This window comes from Dendrobates tinctorius, unplaced genomic scaffold (genome assembly GCF_039654945.1).
Source record: "Dendrobates tinctorius isolate UK_male_01 unplaced genomic scaffold, ASM3965494v1 ptg000151l, whole genome shotgun sequence".
NCBI lineage: Eukaryota > Metazoa > Chordata > Amphibia > Anura > Dendrobatidae > Dendrobates > Dendrobates tinctorius.
The window spans coordinates 7449347-7471560 of NW_027361818.1; the positions used below are offsets into that span (position 1 = coordinate 7449347).

At 34.9% G+C, this 22214-nt stretch overlaps 1 protein-coding gene across 7 annotated transcripts in view; it reads right to left on the reverse strand.

The window, feature by feature from the left end:
* Positions 1–13471: 13471 nt before the first annotated feature.
* KDM6B (lysine demethylase 6B) overlaps positions 13472–22214 on the reverse strand; it is a 128567-nt gene continuing 119824 nt past the window's right edge. For all 7 annotated transcript variants that reach the window (XM_073547049.1, XM_073547045.1, XM_073547046.1 and 4 more), the window contains 2 exons: positions 22038–22208; positions 13472–19133 (listed from right to left, as the gene is read on the reverse strand). In XM_073547049.1, the coding sequence (XP_073403150.1) occupies positions 19110–19133; positions 22038–22208 (195 nt within the window). In that variant the 3' untranslated portion in view covers positions 13472–19109. The remainder of the gene's footprint in view (positions 19134–22037; positions 22209–22214) is intronic.

Here is a 22214-nt window from a genome sequence, read left to right on the forward strand (position 1 = left end):
TGTACAAGAACAAAACTACAATAATACTGCCCACTATGTACAAGAATATAACTACTGTAATACTGCCCCCTATGTAAAGAATATAACTACTATAATACTGCTCCTATGTACAAGAATATATCTACTATAATACTGCCCCCTATGTACAAGAATATAACTACTATAATACTGCTCCTATGTACAAGAATATAATTACTATAATACTGCCTCCTATATACAATAGAACTACTATAATACTGCCCCTATGTACAAGACTATAACTACTATAATACTGCCTCCTATATACAATAGAACTACTATAATACTGCCCCCTATATACAAGAATATAACTACTATAATCCTGCCCCTATGTACAAGAATATAGCTACTATAATACTGCCCCTATGTACAAGAATATAACTACTATAATACTGCTCCCTATGTACAAGAATATAACTACTATAATGCTGCCCCCTATGTACAAGAATAGACTATAATGCTGCCCCCCTATGTACAAGAATATAACTACTATAATACTGCCCCTATGTACAAGAATATAACTACTATAATACTGCCTCCTATATACAATAGTACTATAATACTGCCCCCTATGTACAACAATATAACTACTATAATACTGCTCCTATGTACAAGAATATAACTACTATAATACTGTCCCCTATGTACAAGAATATAACTACTATAATACTGCCTCCTATATACAAGAATAGAACTACTATAATACTGCTCCTATATACAAGAATATAACTACTATAATACTGCTCCTATGTATAAGAATATAACTACTATAATACTGCTCCCTATGTACAATATAACTACTATAATGCTACCCCCTATGTACAAGAATATAACTACTATAATGCTGCCCCTATGTACAATATAACCACTATAATACTGCCCCTATGTACAAGAATATAACTACTATAATACTGTCCCTATCTACAAGAATATAACTACTATAATACTGCCCCTATGTACAAGAATATAACTACTATAATACTGCCCCTATGTACAAGAATATAACTACTATAATACTGCTCCTATGTACAAGAATATAACTACTATAATACTGCCCCAATATACAGGAATATAACTACTATAATACTGCCCCTATGTACAAGAATATAACTACTATAATACTGTCCCTATCTACAAGAATATAACTACTATAATACTGCCCCTATGTACAAGAATATAACTACTATAATATTGCCCCTATGTACAAGAATATAACTACTATAATACTGCCCCTATGTACAAGAATATAACTACTATAATACTGCCCCCTATGTACGAGAATATAACTACTATAATACTGCCCCCTATGTACAAGAATATAACTAATACTGCCCTCTATGTACAAGAATATAACTACTATAATACTGCCCCTATGTACAAGAATATAACTACTATAATACTGCTCCTATGTACAAGAATATAACTACTATAATACTGCCCCCTATGTACAAGAATATAACTACTATAATACTGCTCCTATGTACAAGAATATAACTACTATAATACTGCCTCCTATATACAAAAGAATATAACTACTATAATACTGCCCCCTATGTACAAGAATATAACTACTATAATACTGCTCCCTATGTACAAGAATATTACTATAATACTGCCTCTATGTACAAGACTATAACTACTATAATACTGTCCCTTATATACAAGAATATAACTACTATAATACTGCCCCCTATGTACAAGAATATAACTACTATAATACTGCCCCTATGTACAAGAATATAACTACTATAATACTGCCCCTATGTACAAGAATATAACTACTATAATACTGCTATGTACAAGAATACAATTACTATAATACTGCCCCTATGTACAAGAATATAATATAACTACTATAATACTGCCCCTACATACAAGAATATAAAACTACTTTAATACTGCTCCTATACACAAGAATATAACTATAATACTGCCCCTATGTACAAGAATATAACTACTATAATATTGCTCCTATGTACAAGAATATAACTACGATAATACTGCCCCTATGTACAAGAATATAATATAAACTACTATAATACTGCCCCTACATACAAGAATATAAAACTACTATAATACTGCTCCTATATACAAGAATATAACTATAATACTGCCCCCTATGTACAAGAATATAACTACTATAATACTGCCTCCTATATACAAGAATATAACTACTATAATACTGCCTCCTATATACAATATAACTACTATACTGCCCCCTAAGTACAAGAATATAAACTACTATAATACTGCTCCTATGTACAAGAATATAACTAATACTGCCCCCTATGTACAAGAATATAACTGCTGTAATACTGCTCCCTATGTACAAGAATATAACTACTATAATACTGCCCCTATGTACAAGAATATAACTACTATAATACTGCCCCTATGTACAAGAATATAACTACTATAATACTGCCCCTATGTACAAGAATATAACTACTATAATACTGCCCCCTATGTACAAGAATATAACTACTATAATACTGCCCCTATGTACAAGAATATAACTACTATAATACTGCCCCTATGTACAAGACTGTACTATAATACTGCCCCATATGTACAAGAATATAACTACTATAATACTGCTCATATATACAAGAATATAACTACTATAATACTGCTCATATATACAAGAATATAACTACTATAATACTGCCCCTATATACAAGAATATAACTACTATAATACTGCCCCCTATGTACAAGAATATAACTACTATAATACTGCTCATATATACAAGAATATAACTACTATAATACTGCCCCTATGTACAAGAACATAACTACTATAATACTGCCCACTATGTACAAGAATATAACTACTATAATACTGCCCCTATGTACAAGACTATAACTACTATAATACTGCCCCCTATGTACAAGAACAAAACTACAATAATACTGCCCACTATGTACAAGAATATAACTACTGTAATACTGCCCCCTATGTAAAGAATATAACTACTATAATACTGCTCCTATGTACAAGAATATATCTACTATAATACTGCCCCCTATGTACAAGAATATAACTACTATAATACTGCTCCTATGTACAAGAATATAATTACTATAATACTGCCTCCTATATACAATAGAACTACTATAATACTGCCCCTATGTACAAGACTATAACTACTATAATACTGCCTCCTATATACAATAGAACTACTATAATACTGCCCCCTATATACAAGAATATAACTACTATAATCCTGCCCCTATGTACAAGAATATAGCTACTATAATACTGCCCCTATGTACAAGAATATAACTACTATAATACTGCTCCCTATGTACAAGAATATAACTACTATAATGCTGCCCCCTATGTACAAGAATAGACTATAATGCTGCCCCCCTATGTACAAGAATATAACTACTATAATACTGCCCCTATGTACAAGAATATAACTACTATAATACTGCCTCCTATATACAATAGTACTATAATACTGCCCCCTATGTACAACAATATAACTACTATAATACTGCTCCTATGTACAAGAATATAACTACTATAATACTGTCCCCTATGTACAAGAATATAACTACTATAATACTGCCTCCTATATACAAGAATAGAACTACTATAATACTGCTCCTATATACAAGAATATAACTACTATAATACTGCTCCTATGTATAAGAATATAACTACTATAATACTGCTCCCTATGTACAATATAACTACTATAATGCTACCCCCTATGTACAAGAATATAACTACTATAATGCTGCCCCTATGTACAATATAACCACTATAATACTGCCCCTATGTACAAGAATATAACTACTATAATACTGTCCCTATCTACAAGAATATAACTACTATAATACTGCCCCTATGTACAAGAATATAACTACTATAATACTGCCCCTATGTACAAGAATATAACTACTATAATACTGCTCCTATGTACAAGAATATAACTACTATAATACTGCCCCAATATACAGGAATATAACTACTATAATACTGCCCCTATGTACAAGAATATAACTACTATAATACTGTCCCTATCTACAAGAATATAACTACTATAATACTGCCCCTATGTACAAGAATATAACTACTATAATATTGCCCCTATGTACAAGAATATAACTACTATAATACTGCCCCTATGTACAAGAATATAACTACTATAATACTGCCCCCTATGTACGAGAATATAACTACTATAATACTGCCCCCTATGTACAAGAATATAACTAATACTGCCCTCTATGTACAAGAATATAACTACTATAATACTGCCCCTATGTACAAGAATATAACTACTATAATACTGCTCCTATGTACAAGAATATAACTACTATAATACTGCCCCCTATGTACAAGAATATAACTACTATAATACTGCTCCTATGTACAAGAATATAACTACTATAATACTGCCTCCTATATACAAAAGAATATAACTACTATAATATTGCCCCCTATGTACAAGAATATAACTACTATAATACTGCTCCTATGTACAAGAATATAACTACTATAATACTGCCCCTATATACAAGAATATAACTACTATAATACTGCCCCCTATGTACAAGAATATAACTACTATAATACTGCTCATATATACAAGAATATAACTACTATAATACTGCCCCTATGTACAAGAATATAACTACTATAATACTGCCCCCTATGTACAAGAATATAACTACTATAATACTGCTCCTATGTACAAGAATATAACTAATACTGCCCTCTATGTACAAGAATATAACTACTATAATACTGCCCCCTATGTACAAGAATATAACTACAATAATACTGCCTCCTATATACAAGAATATAACTACTATAATACTGCTCCTATGTACAAGAATATAACTAATACTGCCCTCTATGTACAAGAATATAACTACTATAATACTGCCCCTATGTACAAGAATATAACTACTATAATACTGCTCCTATGTACAAGAATATAACTACTATAATACTGCCCCTATGTACAAGAATATAACTACTATAATACTGCCCCTATGTACAAGAATATAACTACTATAATACTGCCCCTATGTACAAGAATATAACTACTATAATACTGCCCCCTATGTACAAGAATATAACTACTATAATACTGCCCCTATGTACAAGAATATAACTACTATAATACTGCCCCCTATGTACAACAATATAACTACTATAATACTGCTCCTATATAGAATATACTATAATACTGTTCCCTATGTACAAGAATATTACTATAATACTGCCTCTATGTACAAGACTATAACTACTATAATACTGTCCCTTATATACAATATAACTACTATACTTCCCCTATGTACAAGAATATAACTACTATAATACTGCTCCTATGTACAAGAATATAACTACTATAATACTGCCCCTATGTACAAGAATATAACTATAATACTGCTCCTATGTACAAGAATATAACTACTATAATACTGCCCCTATGTACAAGAATATAATATAACTACTATAATACTGCCCCTACAAGAATATAAAACTACTATAATACTGCTCCTATATACAAGAATATAACTATATTACTGCCCTTATGTACAAGAATATAACTACTATAATATTAATCCTATGTACAAGAATATAACTACTATAATACTGCCCCTATGTACAAGAATATAATATAAATTACTATAATACTGCCCCTACATACAAGAATATAAAACTACTATAATACTGCTCCTATATACAAGAATATAACTATAATACTGACCCCTATGTACAAGAATATAACTACTATAATACTGCCTCCTATATACAATATAACTACTATACTGCCCCCTATGTACAAGAATATAACTACTATAATACTGCTCCTATGTACAAGAATATAACTAATACTGCCCCCTATGTACAAGAATATAACTGCTGTAATACTGCTCCCTATGTACAAGAATATAACTACTATAATACTGCCCCTATGTAAAAGAATATAACTACTATAATGCTGCCCCTATGTACAAGAATATAACTACTATAATACTGCCCCTATGTACAAGAATATAACTACTATAATACTGCCCCTATGTACAAGAATATAACTACTATAATACTGCCCTATGTACAAGAATATAACTACTATAATACTGCCCCTATGTACAAGAATATAACTACTATAATACTGCCCCATGTACAAGAATATAACTACTATAATACTGCCCCGGCCTATACACAAGAATATAACTACTATAATACTGCTACTATGTACAAGAATATAACTACTATAATACTGCCCCCTATGTACAAGAATATAACTACTATAATACTGCCCCCTATGTACAAGAATATAACTACTATAATACTGCCCCTATGTACAAGAATATAACTACTATAATACTGTCCCCTATGTACAAGAATATAACTACTATAATACCGCCCCTATGTACAAGAATATAACTACTATAATACTGCCCCATATGTACAAGAATATAACTACTATAATACTGCTCATATATGCAAGAATATAACTACTATAATACTGTCCCCTATGTACAAGAATATAACTACTATAATACTGCTCCTATGTACAAGAATATAACTACTATAATACTGCCCCTATGTACAAGAATATAATATAACTACTATAATACTGCCCCTACAAGAATATAAAACTACTATAATACTGCTCCTATATACAAGAATATAACTATAATACTGCCCTTATGTACAAGAATATAACTACTATAATATTACTCCTATGTACAAGAATATAACTACTATAATACTGCCCCTATGTACAAGAATATAATATAAATTACTATAATACTGCCCCTACATACAAGAATATAAAACTACTATAATACTGCCTCCTATATACAAGAATATAACTACTATAATACTGCCTCCTATATACAATATAACTACTATACTGCCCCCTATGTACAAGAATATAACTACTATAATACTGCTCCTATGTACAAGAATATAACTAATACTGCCCCCTATGTACAAGAATATAACTGCTGTAATACTGCTCCCTATGTACAAGAATATAACTACTATAATACTGCCCCTATGTGCAAGAATATAACTACTATAATACTGCCCCTATGTACAAGAATATAACTACTATAATACTGCCCCTATGTACAAGAATATAACTACTATAATACTGCCCCTATGTACAAGAATATAACTACTATAATACTGCCCCCTATGTACAAGAATATAACTACTATAATACTGCCCCTATGTACAAGAATATAACTACTATAATACTGCTCCTATGTAAAAGAATATAACTACTATAATACTGCCCCTATGTACAAGAATATAACTACTATAATACTGCCCCTATACACAAGAATATAACTACTATAATACTGCTACTATGTACAAGAATATAACTACTATAATACTGCCCCCTATGTACAAGAATATAACTACTATAATACTGCCCCTATGTACAAGAATATAACTACTATAATACTGTCCCCTATGTACAAGAATATAACTACTCTAATACTGCCCCTATGAACAAGAATATAACTACTATAATACTGCTCCTATGTACAAGAATATAACTACTATAATACTGCCCCCTATGTACAAGAATATAACTACTATAATACTGCTCCTATGTACAAGAATATAACTACTATAATACTGCCCCCTATGTACAAGAATATAACTACTATAATACTGCTCCTATGTACAAGAATATAACTACTATAATACTGCCTCCTATATACAAAAGAATATAACTACTATAATACTGCCCCTATGTACAAGAATATAACTACTATAATACTGCCCCCTATGTACAAGAATATAACTACTATAATACTGCCTCCTATATACAAGAATATAACTACTATAATACTGCTATGTACAAGAATATAACTAATACTGCCCTCTATGTACAAGAATATAACTACTATAATACTGCCCCCTATGTACAAGAATATAACTACTATAATACTGCCTCCTATATACAAGAATATAACTACTATAATACTGCTCCTATGTACAAGAATATAACTAATACTGCCCTCTATGTACAAGAATATAACTACTATAATACTGCCCCTATGTACAAGAATATAACTACTATAATACTGCTCCTATGTACAAGAATATAACTACTATAATACTGCCCCTATGTACAAGAATATAACTACTATAATACTGCCCCTATGTACAAGAATATAACTACTATAATACTGCCCCTATGTACAAGAATATAACTACTATAATACTGCCCCCTATGTACAACAATATAACTACTATAATACTGCTCCTATATAGAATATACTATAATACTGTTCCCTATGTACAAGAATATTACTATAATACTGCCTCTATGTACAAGACTATAACTACTATAATACTGTCCCTTATATACAATATAACTACTATAATACTGCCCCCTATGCACAAGAATATAACTACTATAATACTGCTCCTATGTACAAGAATATAACTACTATAATACTGCCCCTATGTACAAGAATATAATATAACTACTATAATACTGCCCCTACAAGAATATAAAACTACTATAATACTGCTCCTATATACAAGAATATAACTATAATACTGCCCTTATGTACAAGAATATAACTACTATAATATTACTCCTATGTACAAGAATATAACTACTATAATACTGCCCCTATGTACAAGAATATAATATAAATTACTATAATACTGCCCCTACATACAAGAATATAAAACTACTATAATACTGCTCCTATATACAAGAATATAACTATAATACTGACCCCTATGTACAAGAATATAACTACTATAATACTGCCTCCTATATACAATATAACTACTATACTGCCCCCTATGTACAAGAATCTAACTACTATAATACTGCTCCTATGTACAAGAATATAACTAATACTGCCCCCTATGTACAAGAATATAACTACTATAATACTGCCCCTATGTAAAAGAATATAACTACTATAATACTGCCCCTATGTACAAGAATATAACTACTATAATACTGCCCCTATGTACAAGAATATAACTACTATAATACTGCCCCTATGTACAAGAATATAACTACTATAATACTGCCCCTATGTACAAGAATATAACTACTATAATACTGCCCCTATGTACAAGAACATAACTACTATAATACTGCCCCATGTACAAGAATATAACTACTATAATACTGCCCCGGCCTATACACAAGAATATAACTACTATAATACTGCCCCCTATGTACAAGAATATAACTACTATAATACTGCCCCCTATGTACAAGAATATAACTACTATAATACTGCCCCTATGTACAAGAATATAACTACTATAATACTGTCCCCTATGTACAAGAATATAACTACTATAATACCGCCCCTATGTACAAGAATATAACTACTATAATACTGCTCCTATGTACAAGAATATAACTACTATAATACTGCCCCATATGTACAAGAATATAACTACTATAATACTGCTCATATATGCAAGAATATAACTACTATAATACTGCTCCTATGTACAAGAATATAACTACTATAATACTGCCCCTATGTACAAGAATATAATATAACTACTATAATACTGCCCCTACAAGAATATAAAACTACTATAATACTGCTCCTATATACAAGAATATAACTACTATAATATTACTCCTATGTACAAGAATATAACTACTATAATACTGCCCCTATGTACAAGAATATAATATAAATTACTATAATACTGCCCCTACATACAAGAATATAAAACTACTATAATACTGCCTCCTATATACAAGAATATAACTACTATAATACTGCCTCCTATATACAATATAACTACTATACTGCCCCCTATGTACAAGAATATAACTACTATAATACTGCTCCTATGTACAAGAATATAACTAATACTGCCCCCTATGTACAAGAATATAACTGCTGTAATACTGCTCCCTATGTACAAGAATATAACTACTATAATACTGCCCCTATGTAAAAGAATATAACTACTATAATACTGCCCCTATGTGCAAGAATATAACTACTATAATACTGCCCCTATGTGCAAGAATATAACTACTATAATACTGCCCCTATGTACAAGAATATAACTACTATAATACTGCCCCTATGTACAAGAATATAACTACTATAATACTGCCCCCTATGTACAAGAATATAACTACTATAATACTGCCCCCTATGTACAAGAATTTAACTACTATAATACTGCCCCTACGTACAAGAATATAACTACTATAATACTGCTCCTATGTAAAAGAATATAACTACTATAATACTGCCCCTATGTACAAGAATATAACTACTATAATACTGCCCCTATACACAAGAATATAACTACTATAATACTGCTACTATGTACAAGAATATAACTACTATAATACTGCCCCCTATGTACAAGAATATAACTACTATAATACTGCCCCTATGTACAAGAATATAACTACTATAATACTGTCCCCTATGTACAAGAATATAACTACTATAATACTGCCCCTATGAACAAGAATATAACTACTATAATACTGCTCCTATGTACAAGAATATAACTACTATAATACTGCCCCATATGTACAAGAATATAACTACTATAATACTGCTCATATATGCAAGAATATAACTACTATAATACTGCTCCTATGTACAAGAATATAACTACTATAATACTGCCCCTATATACAAGAATATAACTACTATAATACTGCCCCTATATACAAGAATATAACTACTATAATACTGCCCCCTATGTACAAGAATATAACTACTATAATACTGCTCATATATACAAGAATATAACTACTATAATACTGCCCCTATGTACAAGAATATAACTACTATAATACTGCCCCTATGTACAAGAATATAACTACTATAATACTGCTCCTATGTAAAAGAATATAACTACTATAATACTGCCCCTATGTACAAGAATATAACTACTATAATACTGCCCCTATACACAAGAATATAACTACTATAATACTGCTCATATATACAAGAATATAACTACTATAATACTGCCCCTATGTACAAGAATATAACTACTATAATACTGCCCCCTATGTACAAGAATATAACTACTATAATACTGCTCATATATACAAGAATATAACTACTATAATACTGCCCCTATGTACAAGAATATAACTATAATACTGCCGCTATGTACAAGAATATAACTACTATAATATTGCTCCTATGTACAAGAATATAACTACTATAATACTGCCCCTATGTACAAGAATATAATATAACTACTATAATACTGCCCCTACATACAAGAATATAAAACTACTATAATACTGCTCCTATATACAAGAATATAACTATAATACTGCCCCCTATGTACAAGAATATAACTACTATAATAGTGCCTCCTATATACAATATAACTACTATACTGCCCCCTAAGTACAAGAATATAAACTACTATAATACTGCTCCTATGTACAAGAATATAACTAATACTGCCCCCTATGTACAAGAATATAACTGCTGTAATACTGCTCCCTATGTACAAGAATATAACTACTATAATAGTGCCCCTATGTACAAGAATATAACTACTATAATACTGCCCCTATGTACAAGAATATAACTACTATAATACTGCCCCTATGTACAAGAATATAACTACTATAATACTGCCCCCTGTGTACAAGAATATAACTACTATAATACTGCCCCCTGTGTACAAGAATATAACTACTATAATACTGCCCCTATGTACAAGAATATAACTACTATAATACTGCCCCTATGTACAAGAATATAACTACTATAATACTGCCCCTATGTACAAGAATATAACTACTATAATACTGCCCCTATGTACAAGAATATAACTACTATAATACTGCCCCCTATGTACAAGAATATAACTACTATAATACTGCCCCCTATGTACAAGAATATAACTACTATAATACTGCCCCTATGTACAAGAATATAACTACTATAATACTGCCCCTATGTACAAGACTGTACTATAATACTGCTCCTATGTACAAGAATATAACTACTTTAATACTGCCCCATATGTACAAGAATATAACTACTATAATACTGCTCTTATATACAAGAATATAACTACTATAATACTGCCCCTATATACAAGAATATAACTACTATAATACTGCCCCCTATGTACAAGAATATAACTACTATAATACTGCTCATATATACAAGAATATAACTACTATAATACTGCCCCTATGTACAAGAATATAACTACTATAATACTGCCCCTATACACAAGAATATAACTACTATAATACTGCTCTTATATACAAGAATATAACTACTATAATACTGCTCCTATGTACAAGAATATAACTACTATAATACTGCCCCTATGTACAAGAATATAACTACTATAATACTGCTCATATATACAAGAATATAACTACTATAATACTGCTCCTATGTACAAGAATATAACTACTATAATACTGCTCCTATGTACAAGAATATAACTACTATATTACTGCCCCTATGTACAAGAATATAACTACTATAATACTGCCCCCTATGTACAAGAATATAACTACTATAATACTGCCCCTATGTACAAGAATATAACTACTATAATACTGCCCCCTATGTACAAGAATATAACTACTATAATACTGCCCCTATGTACAAGAATATAACTACTATAATACTGCCCCCTATGTACAAGAATATAACTACTATAATACTGCCCCTATGTACAAGAATATAACTACTATAATACTGCTCCTATGTACAAGAATATAACTACTATAATACTGCCCCTATGTACAAGAATATAACTACTATAATACTGCTCCTATGTACATGAATATAACTACTATAATAATGCTCCTATGTACAAGAATATAACTACTATAATAATGCTCCTATGTACAAGAATATAACTACTATAATACTGCCCCTATGTACAAGAATATAACTACTATAATACTGCTCCTATGTACAAGAATATAACTACTATAATACTGCCCCTATGTACAAGAATATAACTACTATAATACTGCCCCTATGTACAAGAATATAACTACTATAATACTGCCCCTATGTACATGAATATAACTACTATAATACTGCCCCTATGTACAAGAATATAACTACTATAATACTGCCCCCTATGTACAAGAATATAACTACTATAATACTGCTCCCTATGTACAAGAATATAACTACTATAATACTGCCCCTATGTACAAGAATATAACTACTATAATACTGCTCCTATGTACATGAATATAACTACTATAATACTGCCCCTATGTACAAGAATATAACTACTATAATACTGCCCCCTATGTACAAGAATATAACTACTATAATACTGCTCCCTATGTACAAGAATATAACTACTATAATACTGCCCCTATGTACAAGAATATAACTACTATAATACTGAATAAATAAGGGGAGAAGAATGTAACCAATAAACAATCATCCCTTCCTGAGATGAGAAATAAATAGGACAAGTGTCTTTTTTATCAAAATCTTTATTTATTTTTTTTTTCAGATTTATTATTATCACAAATTCACAAAAAAAGGCAAAAAATTGCTGGCTCAGTTAAAAAATAATAAGTCTTGAGTTTGAGTGATGTTCTTGAGTAGGGGGTAAAGGGGTTACAGACAGCAAGGCGGTTATGGGGGTTAGGTGTTAGGGGGTCTCTCGAGGTTGTGCTGCTCCCTAGTGGGGTGCCAGTGCATTGCCTGAGGAACCGACATTAGATCGGAGTGAGGAGGACGTTAACGGCGTTTCCGACCTGTGTAGATGATCGATTGGACCCCGATTTGGTGATTGCTGTGCTTTATAAAAGTGGTGTGTCACGCAATGTTGGATGTGTCTAAGAAAAATTGGGGAAGGGGCGCAATGCACCAAGAGCCCCACCGGGCATCCGAACCAAGAGGCCCCCTCCCCGTAACAACACGCACAAAGAGAAAAATAAGACACACAGAATAAGTATTTAGCACCAGGTGAAACACAAAAGGAGAGAGGGGGTGCAATGCTCTGCAGATTTGGGGGGGGAGGGGGCTGGGGAGGATTCATTAGCACCAAAGATCTGCAGAGCACCAACACGTTAACCCTCTCCCTACCAGACAGCTGCAATATATCCATTGACCCCCTCTGTCGCCACAGTGCCGTGGTTTCATATTTATCCCCTCTCCAAAATGTAACATTTTTAGTTTCTTAAAAAAAGAAGAAAAATTACATTTATACCCGGATACCCCTTATGTGGACCTGCAGAGCCCCAGTCCCTCCACTGAAATGTAGAACCTCACTGTTTCAGACCCTTCCTTGCCAGCAACCCCCACCCAGCCCCTCTTCAATTTGTAAGGAATAGGGGGGAAAAGGAATCAAAAAAATTTAAAGTAAACCCAAAACCCCTTGCAATCCATTACCCCACCACCGAGTAAAATAAAATGTACAATAATCCATAGCACCATTTGAAGAAGGTATTTAAAACAGACGAGAAGATAAAGCACCATGAAAAATCAGCAAAAAAAAAAAAAAAAAAAGATTCAAAATAAAAAGGGGGTGAGGAAAGAGCTGCAAGGGTTAATAAATAAAGCAGAAGGAAATGGAAAATAAAACAAAAATGGTCACTGAGGAACCCCTCCTCCCACTTTAGGCATTGCCACTCCGGAAAGGTAGAGTTGAAGTTATGTCACCCATGGGTTCCACATGATTGTGTTAAGACAGGAGGTGTAATGGTATGATCCATATACATGACTCAACTATCAGAGGTGTTCGGTACCCTCAAAAGAATGATGGTTGTAGGACAGGAGAACTAATGGTGGACTGGTGTGATCTATATACATGACTCACCTATCAGAGGTGTCGGTACCCTCAAAAGAATGATGGCAGTAGGACAGGAGAACTAATGGTGGACTGGTGTGATCTATATACACGAGTCACCCATGAGGGGTGGCCTCTATCCTCAAAAGATGGTAGGACAGGAGATGTAGTGGTGGAGTGATGTGATCGATATACATGACTCACCCATCAGGGGTGTTCTCTACCCTCAAAAGAATGATGGTGGTAGGACAGGAGAACTAATGGTGGACTGGTGTGATCTATATACATGACTCACCCATGAGGGGTATTTTCTATCCGCAAAAGATGGTACTAGGACAGGAGATGTAGTGGAGTGATGTGATCTATATACACGAGACTCACCCATCAGGGGTGTTCTCTGCCCCTCAAAAGATTGAAGGTGGTAGAACAGGAGATGAAATGATGCACTGGTGTGTTCCAAATCCGTGACCCGTTCATCTGGGGAATCCTCTACCCTTTAAATAATGTTGGTAGGACAGGAGATGCAATTGTGGACTGGTATGATCTATATACATGATTCGTCCATCAGGGGTGTCGTCTACCTCTAAAATTGTGTTAGTATATGAGGAGTTATAGTGGACTTATGATCTGTATATATCTCCTGTCCTACTATTTGTTTTCTGTTGAGGGTAGCGATGTCCACCATCTTACTGTCAATGATAGTGGACATCCCTGATGGGAAAGTCATGTATATGGATTATAGATGTCCACCAATACATGACTCACTCATCAGGGGTGTCCTCTAAATTCAACAGAAAGATGGTGGTAGAACATGAGAAGTAATGGTGGACTTTTGATCCATAAACATCTCCTGTCCTACAATCGGCTTTCTGTTGAAAGAAAATCTGACACTCCCGTCAAGAGTTTTCTCAATGGATCATATGTCCACTATTATTCCTCTCTGCTCAACAGAAAATTGGTAGGATAGATCTAATTGAGGATCTAGATGTCCCACATTCATGACTCACGCACTAGATAAGTGTCCTCCACACATTACAGAAAGGAGGTGGTAGGACTGGAGTTGTAAGGGTGGATTTAAAATTATATATATATATATGTCTGGGGAAGTCTTCTACACTATAGGGAGGTGTTGTATTGTTGGACTTCTATATTCCATGTACATGAATCACCCCAAAATGTGGTGGTACACTTAAGGGTTCACCACATTTGACAAAACCCTCCTTGTGTAAAGTGTTTGAGAGTATACACATGTGATCAATTTACTGGGGTGCCAACTCATGTGGTCATTCTTGAGGGCAGTATCCTAATAGTAAGGAGCAGTGATCAGGGCATGACTGATGTCTGAAGAGTCACTTATGGCGATCACGTCAAAAGCTAAATAAAAGAAGGATCCAGTGTCTCAAGTGTAATTTTCTGAATAAAGTAATGGACATTATCCTCAGTACAGAAGGTTGGACGGTGACCTGAGACAAGGCTCATGGCTTCAGCTGCGAATTCTAGAGATAGCGTTGTTCATTGGAAGACCATCCCCCATGAAAAACAACAGTTTATGGCATCTTGGACCTTACAACCTCATTGGGCACAAACTACATCAAGAAGTCTACAATGGAGTTCAGAGACAGTCAAACAATTTTAAGGGTTAGAGTTGACCCAAAAATCGACCATATTAAGAGAATAATCCCATCATTGATGACTGGTCTAAAGTCAGGGATTTGGTACAGCCTCACAGAATCCAATGTGGTCAAAGATGACCAAGAGTGGAACACCAGTTTCAACTTATTGGTGTTATATATAATTAGGTCATTAGGACAACTGGAAGGTCTCAAAAGTCACAGAAGGGAAAGTTCTCTGGAGGAGCATTGGAGGAAACCCAAGAACAGGTGGATGCTCACCCATTCGGAAGACATTTTCACCATTATAGCCGTCCAAACACTACATTAGTCCCACTCTACATGGGTTAAGACAAAAGATTGGCCAAGAGGTGATCAGTCGAAACCTTTGGCACTGAAAGAACCAGGTTCATTGGTCTTATTCCATTTTTTTTTTTTTTTTTTTAGCCATAAAGAGGAGCAGCTCACCATGAAGGAGTTCCCACAGAGGCCATCTCATTCGATAGATGCCAGAACTTGAATTATGGGAATCTTTAAGACCATGTCCTCCAATTCTAAGTGTTCTTGGAAAAAATAAAAAATCCTTACTTTTTTTGTTAATTTTTTATTAAATTTTTTTATTTTTTTTCCCCCACTCTTGAGTTCTATTAGCTGGAGCTTATTAAATTGTTGTACTTTTTTAATAAAAAATAAACTTTGGGTGTTTTTGTTATTTTATTTCTTTTTACAGTGCAAGCAGCATTTTTTTTTTTGTGAGGTGAACATGAGCCTGGCCCCAATAATGGCAGCAAATACTTCAATTGTTGCAACCAAACGCAACCAGACAGCAGTATGAGATGCCAGATTCTAACACAACATAAAAGGAGACCAAATTTATATATATATATATATATATATATATATATATATATATATATATATATATATATATATCCATCCAACAATGTAGACCAGCTCACTCCTGTGAACCACTATATATATATATATATCTCTCTCTCTCATTTTTGGAGGGGGGATATCTAGTCCAAAATGGCCATCCTTCAAGGGAATGTGTTGACCACCACAAATTACCTTCTGAAATTTGTGCCACCATTAACACCTGAAGCAGAAATCCCGCTTTGAAGGGAGGAGCCCAACATAGGGGAGGAGCCCAATGTAGGGGCGGAGCCAATGCCTAATATGGGAGGAAGGGGAGGACCTTAATGAAAAGTAGGTAAAAGGACTGGCCTGTGGTTTTGTGAAGTGAGAGGTATAAGAAGATTTACATGAGGGGGGGACAAAAACAAAAATTCAAACAACCAAAGCATTCAATGACATAAAATGTAATAAAATATTCAAGAAAGACAGGAATTTTAAAAAAAAAAAAAAAAAAAAAAAACACAACAAAAAACATGCTAAAAGCAAAATACAGGAAAGTAACCAGCGGATGGGAAAGGTTCCATAGGTAAAGTTAAACCAAATCTCTCTCTCTCTCTCTCTATATATATATTTATTTATAAATTTCTATTTTACAGAGAACAGGAAACGGGTGAAGAAAAAAAAAAAAAATTCAAGGAAATGGTTAAAAAGGGGAGGAGTCCGCGCTGAATAGATATTTATCTCTCTCTCTCTATTTATATATATATAAAAACCCGTATCTCTTCTCGTCATACACAACCCGGAGAGAGGTTCATTTATTCGCAGTGGTAAGGGCGCCATCATTTTTTGTTTTTTTAAATTAACCCATTCAATGAGGGCTCCTCAGACCTTGACGTAGTCCGTGATCCCCTGCCCTCAACCCACCTAATGAAGGGGGTGGTGGATGAGGCTTTAATAAGTGAACTGCGCCACGTCTCCTCCCAGCAGTGTTATGTGTCGTTACCCTCGAACCCACCCTGCCCATGGACTCTATAAGGGATAGTCACGCCCTTACGCAAAAAAAAAAAAAAAAGGGGCCGCCTTATTCAAGGGGCGCCCAGTCCGAGCGTTTACCACAGCTTTTAATGAAGACTTTACGGTCAAGACTCACAATCACTTGCATGAGGTTGGCCCCTCCCCCGCCCATACCCCACCCCCCCCCCCCCCCCCCAAGATACTTTCCGACATACCCATTCAATAATACAGCATTAGCCTGGTCAGCGCCCCTCTGTCACACAGAGCGCGCCCACGCGCACTATTTTCAATAGCAGAGAACCACTGTGAACTTAATTTAAAAGAAATAAAATAAAAACTTTAAAATGCACTCAGTGCCGCCACCTGCATAAAAAAAAAATCCCGCACAAATTAATACCGCCCCTCTCCCACCCCTGCCCTCAAAGTCACAAATTCAAGATTTCAGAATAAATATTCCTGATAAAAATTACAAAAAACCAAAAACGAGGAAGAAAAAAAAGGAAAGGAAATAAAATTATCAACAACAGACATGTAGAATCCTGCATCCTGATTGGCTGTTCCCGCGAAAAAGGAGAACGGGTATCTGTGTAAACAAGGCCTGTGATTGGCTGGAGAGTGAAATATGAGCTGCCGCTCCATAACTGGCTCATCTCTCTCCTTACCCCTCCCCTCTCGCTCTCTGTTTCAACTGCGATTGGCTGGTTATGTAGCACCGCCCCCTCTTGTCCCTGGTCCTGGGAAGAGGGGAGAGTTTTGATTGGCTGGCTCGGCAGAGGAGGAGGAGGCTGTGGGAGGAGACTCTGTTGCAGGAGCAAAAGAAGAAGGAGGAGCAAAGGCTCACCGTGTGCTTGGAGGTGGGGACTGAAAAAAAAAAAGGAAAACGAAAATAATTAAAAAAAACAAAACGTTAAGGCATTGCCCACAGTAAAGAACCTCTGACCATAAGCTTTCCACGTGGGTCCCACTGTCAGGACCCCCAGGAATCAGCGAATACCCATGAGGAATCCTGGCAGTAAGTGTTCACATACCACATTTCCCCTGTGGTGGCGGTGCAGGGTATTACACAGTTCTCGTTCATATTAAATGGGCTGTTCATATACAGTTGTGGCCAAAAGTATTGACACCCCTGCAATTCTGTCAGATAATACTCAGTTTCTTCCTGAAAATGATTGCAAACACAAATTCTTTGTTATTATTATCTTCATTTAATTTGTCTTAAATGAAAAAACACAAAAAGAATTGTCCTAAAGCCAAATTGGATATAATTCCACACCAAACATAAAAAAGAGGGTGGACAAAAGTATTGGCACTGTTCGAAAAATCATGTGATGCTTCTCTAATTTGTGTAATTAACAGCACCTGTAACTTACCTGTGGCACCTAACAGGTGTTGGCAATAACTAAATCACACTTGCAGCCAGTTGACATGGATTAAAGTTGACTCAACCTCTGTCCTGTGTCCTTGTGTGTACCACATTGAGCATGGAGAAAAGAAAGAAGACCAAAGAACTGTCTGAGGACTTGAGAAACCAAATTGTGAGGAAGCATGAGCAATCTCAAGGCTACAAGTCCATCTCCAAAGACCTGAATGTTCCTGTGTCTACCGTGCGCAGTGTCATCAAGAAGTGTAAAGCCCATGGCACTGTGGCTAACCTCCCTAGATGTGGACGGAAAAGAAAAATTGACAAGAGATTTCAACGCAAGATTGTGCGGATGTTGGATAAAGAACCTCGACTAACATCCAAACAAGTTCAAGCTGCCCTGCAGTCCGAGGGTACAACAGTGTCAACCCGTACTATCCGTCAGCGTCTGAATGAAAAGGGACTGTATGGTAGGAGACCCAGGAAGACCCCACTTCTTACCCCGAGACATAAAAAAGCCAGGCTGGAGTTTGCCAAAACTTACCTGAAAAAGCCTAAAACGTTTTGGAAGAATGTTCTCTGGTCAGATGAGACAAAAGTAGAGCTTTTTGGGCAAAGGCATCAACATAGAGTTTACAGGAGAAATAAAAAAGAGGCATTCAAAGAAAAGTACACGGTCCCTACAGTCAAACATGGCGGAGGTTCCCTGATGTTTTGGGGTTGCTTTGCTGCCTCTGGCACTGGACTGCTTGACCGTGTGCATGGCATTATGAAGTCTGAAGCTACCAACAAATTTTGCAGCATAATGTAGGGCCCAGTGTGAGAAAGCTGGGTCTCCCTCAGAGGTCATGGGTCTTCCAGCAGGACAATGACCCAAAACACACTTCAAAAAGCACTAGAAAATGGTTTGAGAGAAAGCACTGGAGACTTCTAAGGTGGCCAGCAATGAGTCCAGACCTGAATCCCATAGAACACCTGTGGAGAGATCTAAAAATGGCAGTTTGGAGAAGGCACCCTTCAAATATCAGGGACCTGGAGCAGTTTGCCAAAGAAGAATGGTCTAAAATTCCAGCAGAGCATTGTAAGAAACTCATTGATGGTTACCGGAAGCGGTTGGCCGCAGTTATTTTGGCTAAAGGTTGTGCAACCAAGTATTAGGCTGAGGGTGCCAATACTTTTGTCTGGCCCATTTTTAGAGTTTTGTGTGAAATGATCAATGTTTTGCTTTTTGCTTCATTCTCTTTTGTGTTTTTTCATTTAAGACAAATTAAATGAAGATAATATGAAGATAATAATACCAAAGAATTTGTGATTGCAATAATTTTCAGGAAGAAACTGAGTATTATCTGACAGAATTGCAGGGGTGTCAATACTTTTGGCCACAACTGTAATGTATGGAAATGGTGGGTCCTCCAAATGTGACAGACGCTCTTTTGTAGCCGCTGTGTCGGGGTGGCCCCTTGTACAGGACTCTCCTCTCCAAACCAGATATTGGCATTCCAAGGGGTTTGCCATCATGGAAACACATAAGAGCAGAACACAGGATTTTAATAACTATTGCAAAGCTGCATTATTTAATTATTTTTAATTTGTTTACTCATTTAAGATTTAAAAAAAAAATTGAGCTTATTTTTATTATCCCCCCTTCTTTCTAGAGCCATAACTTATTTTCTATTTTTGTCAGGTTTTTTTTTTTTCTTGCATGAGGCCTAAAGAAAGGGCAAAAAAAAACCAAAAAAAAAAAAACCCGCTAATTCGGATATTCAAATATTCGCAGCCTCCTGGCTGACTGTCTTCTAGGACCCAACAGCTCCTGCTGCCTTCCTATGCAAAGAAATCACATGACTGCTGTATCCAGAGAAGGAAGCGCTGTCCAGGTTGTGAATACAGCGACAGAGAAGGCAGAGATGGTACTTAACCATCTCTGACTTCTCCATGAGGATTTTCTGTGTCCGACAGCCGGCTGCCCAATTTAATAATTGAGTGCTGCAATTTTTTTTTATACTATATCATAAAGCCCCCTGGTACTGGATTAAAGGTCTCCATCTCTGGAACCAAATAGCCGATTTAGAAGAAAAAAAAAAACAAGATTACTCCGGGGAACAGCAGGAAAAGAATAAGATGGAGGACTGGTCACTTTGTCTACAAATTACCACGTTTTAATCTACATTTTATGGAACGTTATATTGATAGAAAATCTGATGTTTTATTCTTTTTTTTTTTTTTTACATTAAGTTTTTTTCTTTTTGTAATGGTAACGTTTAAGCCATTATTTTTAGCACTCCATTGTGGCAGCGTACTTCTATACATTATACCAGTGCAATATAATGGCCAGCCCTGGAGTTGTGTCTATGCGGTAGGACTCTGATCAGCGCCGTTTGCGGTGGTGACCCCCAGATCCTCACCAGGTGAAAGCTGTCATACATCTGCATAAGTTCCTCCACTCTGTACTGCTCCAGAATGACCACACTGCTTGAGGAGATGCTGGTGGCCCGAGCGCAGGTCTCACAGTGCACCAGGTAGGTGTTCTTCCCCCCGCTCTCGCTGGTGACAAACAGGATGTTAAAAACTTCCACCTGAGG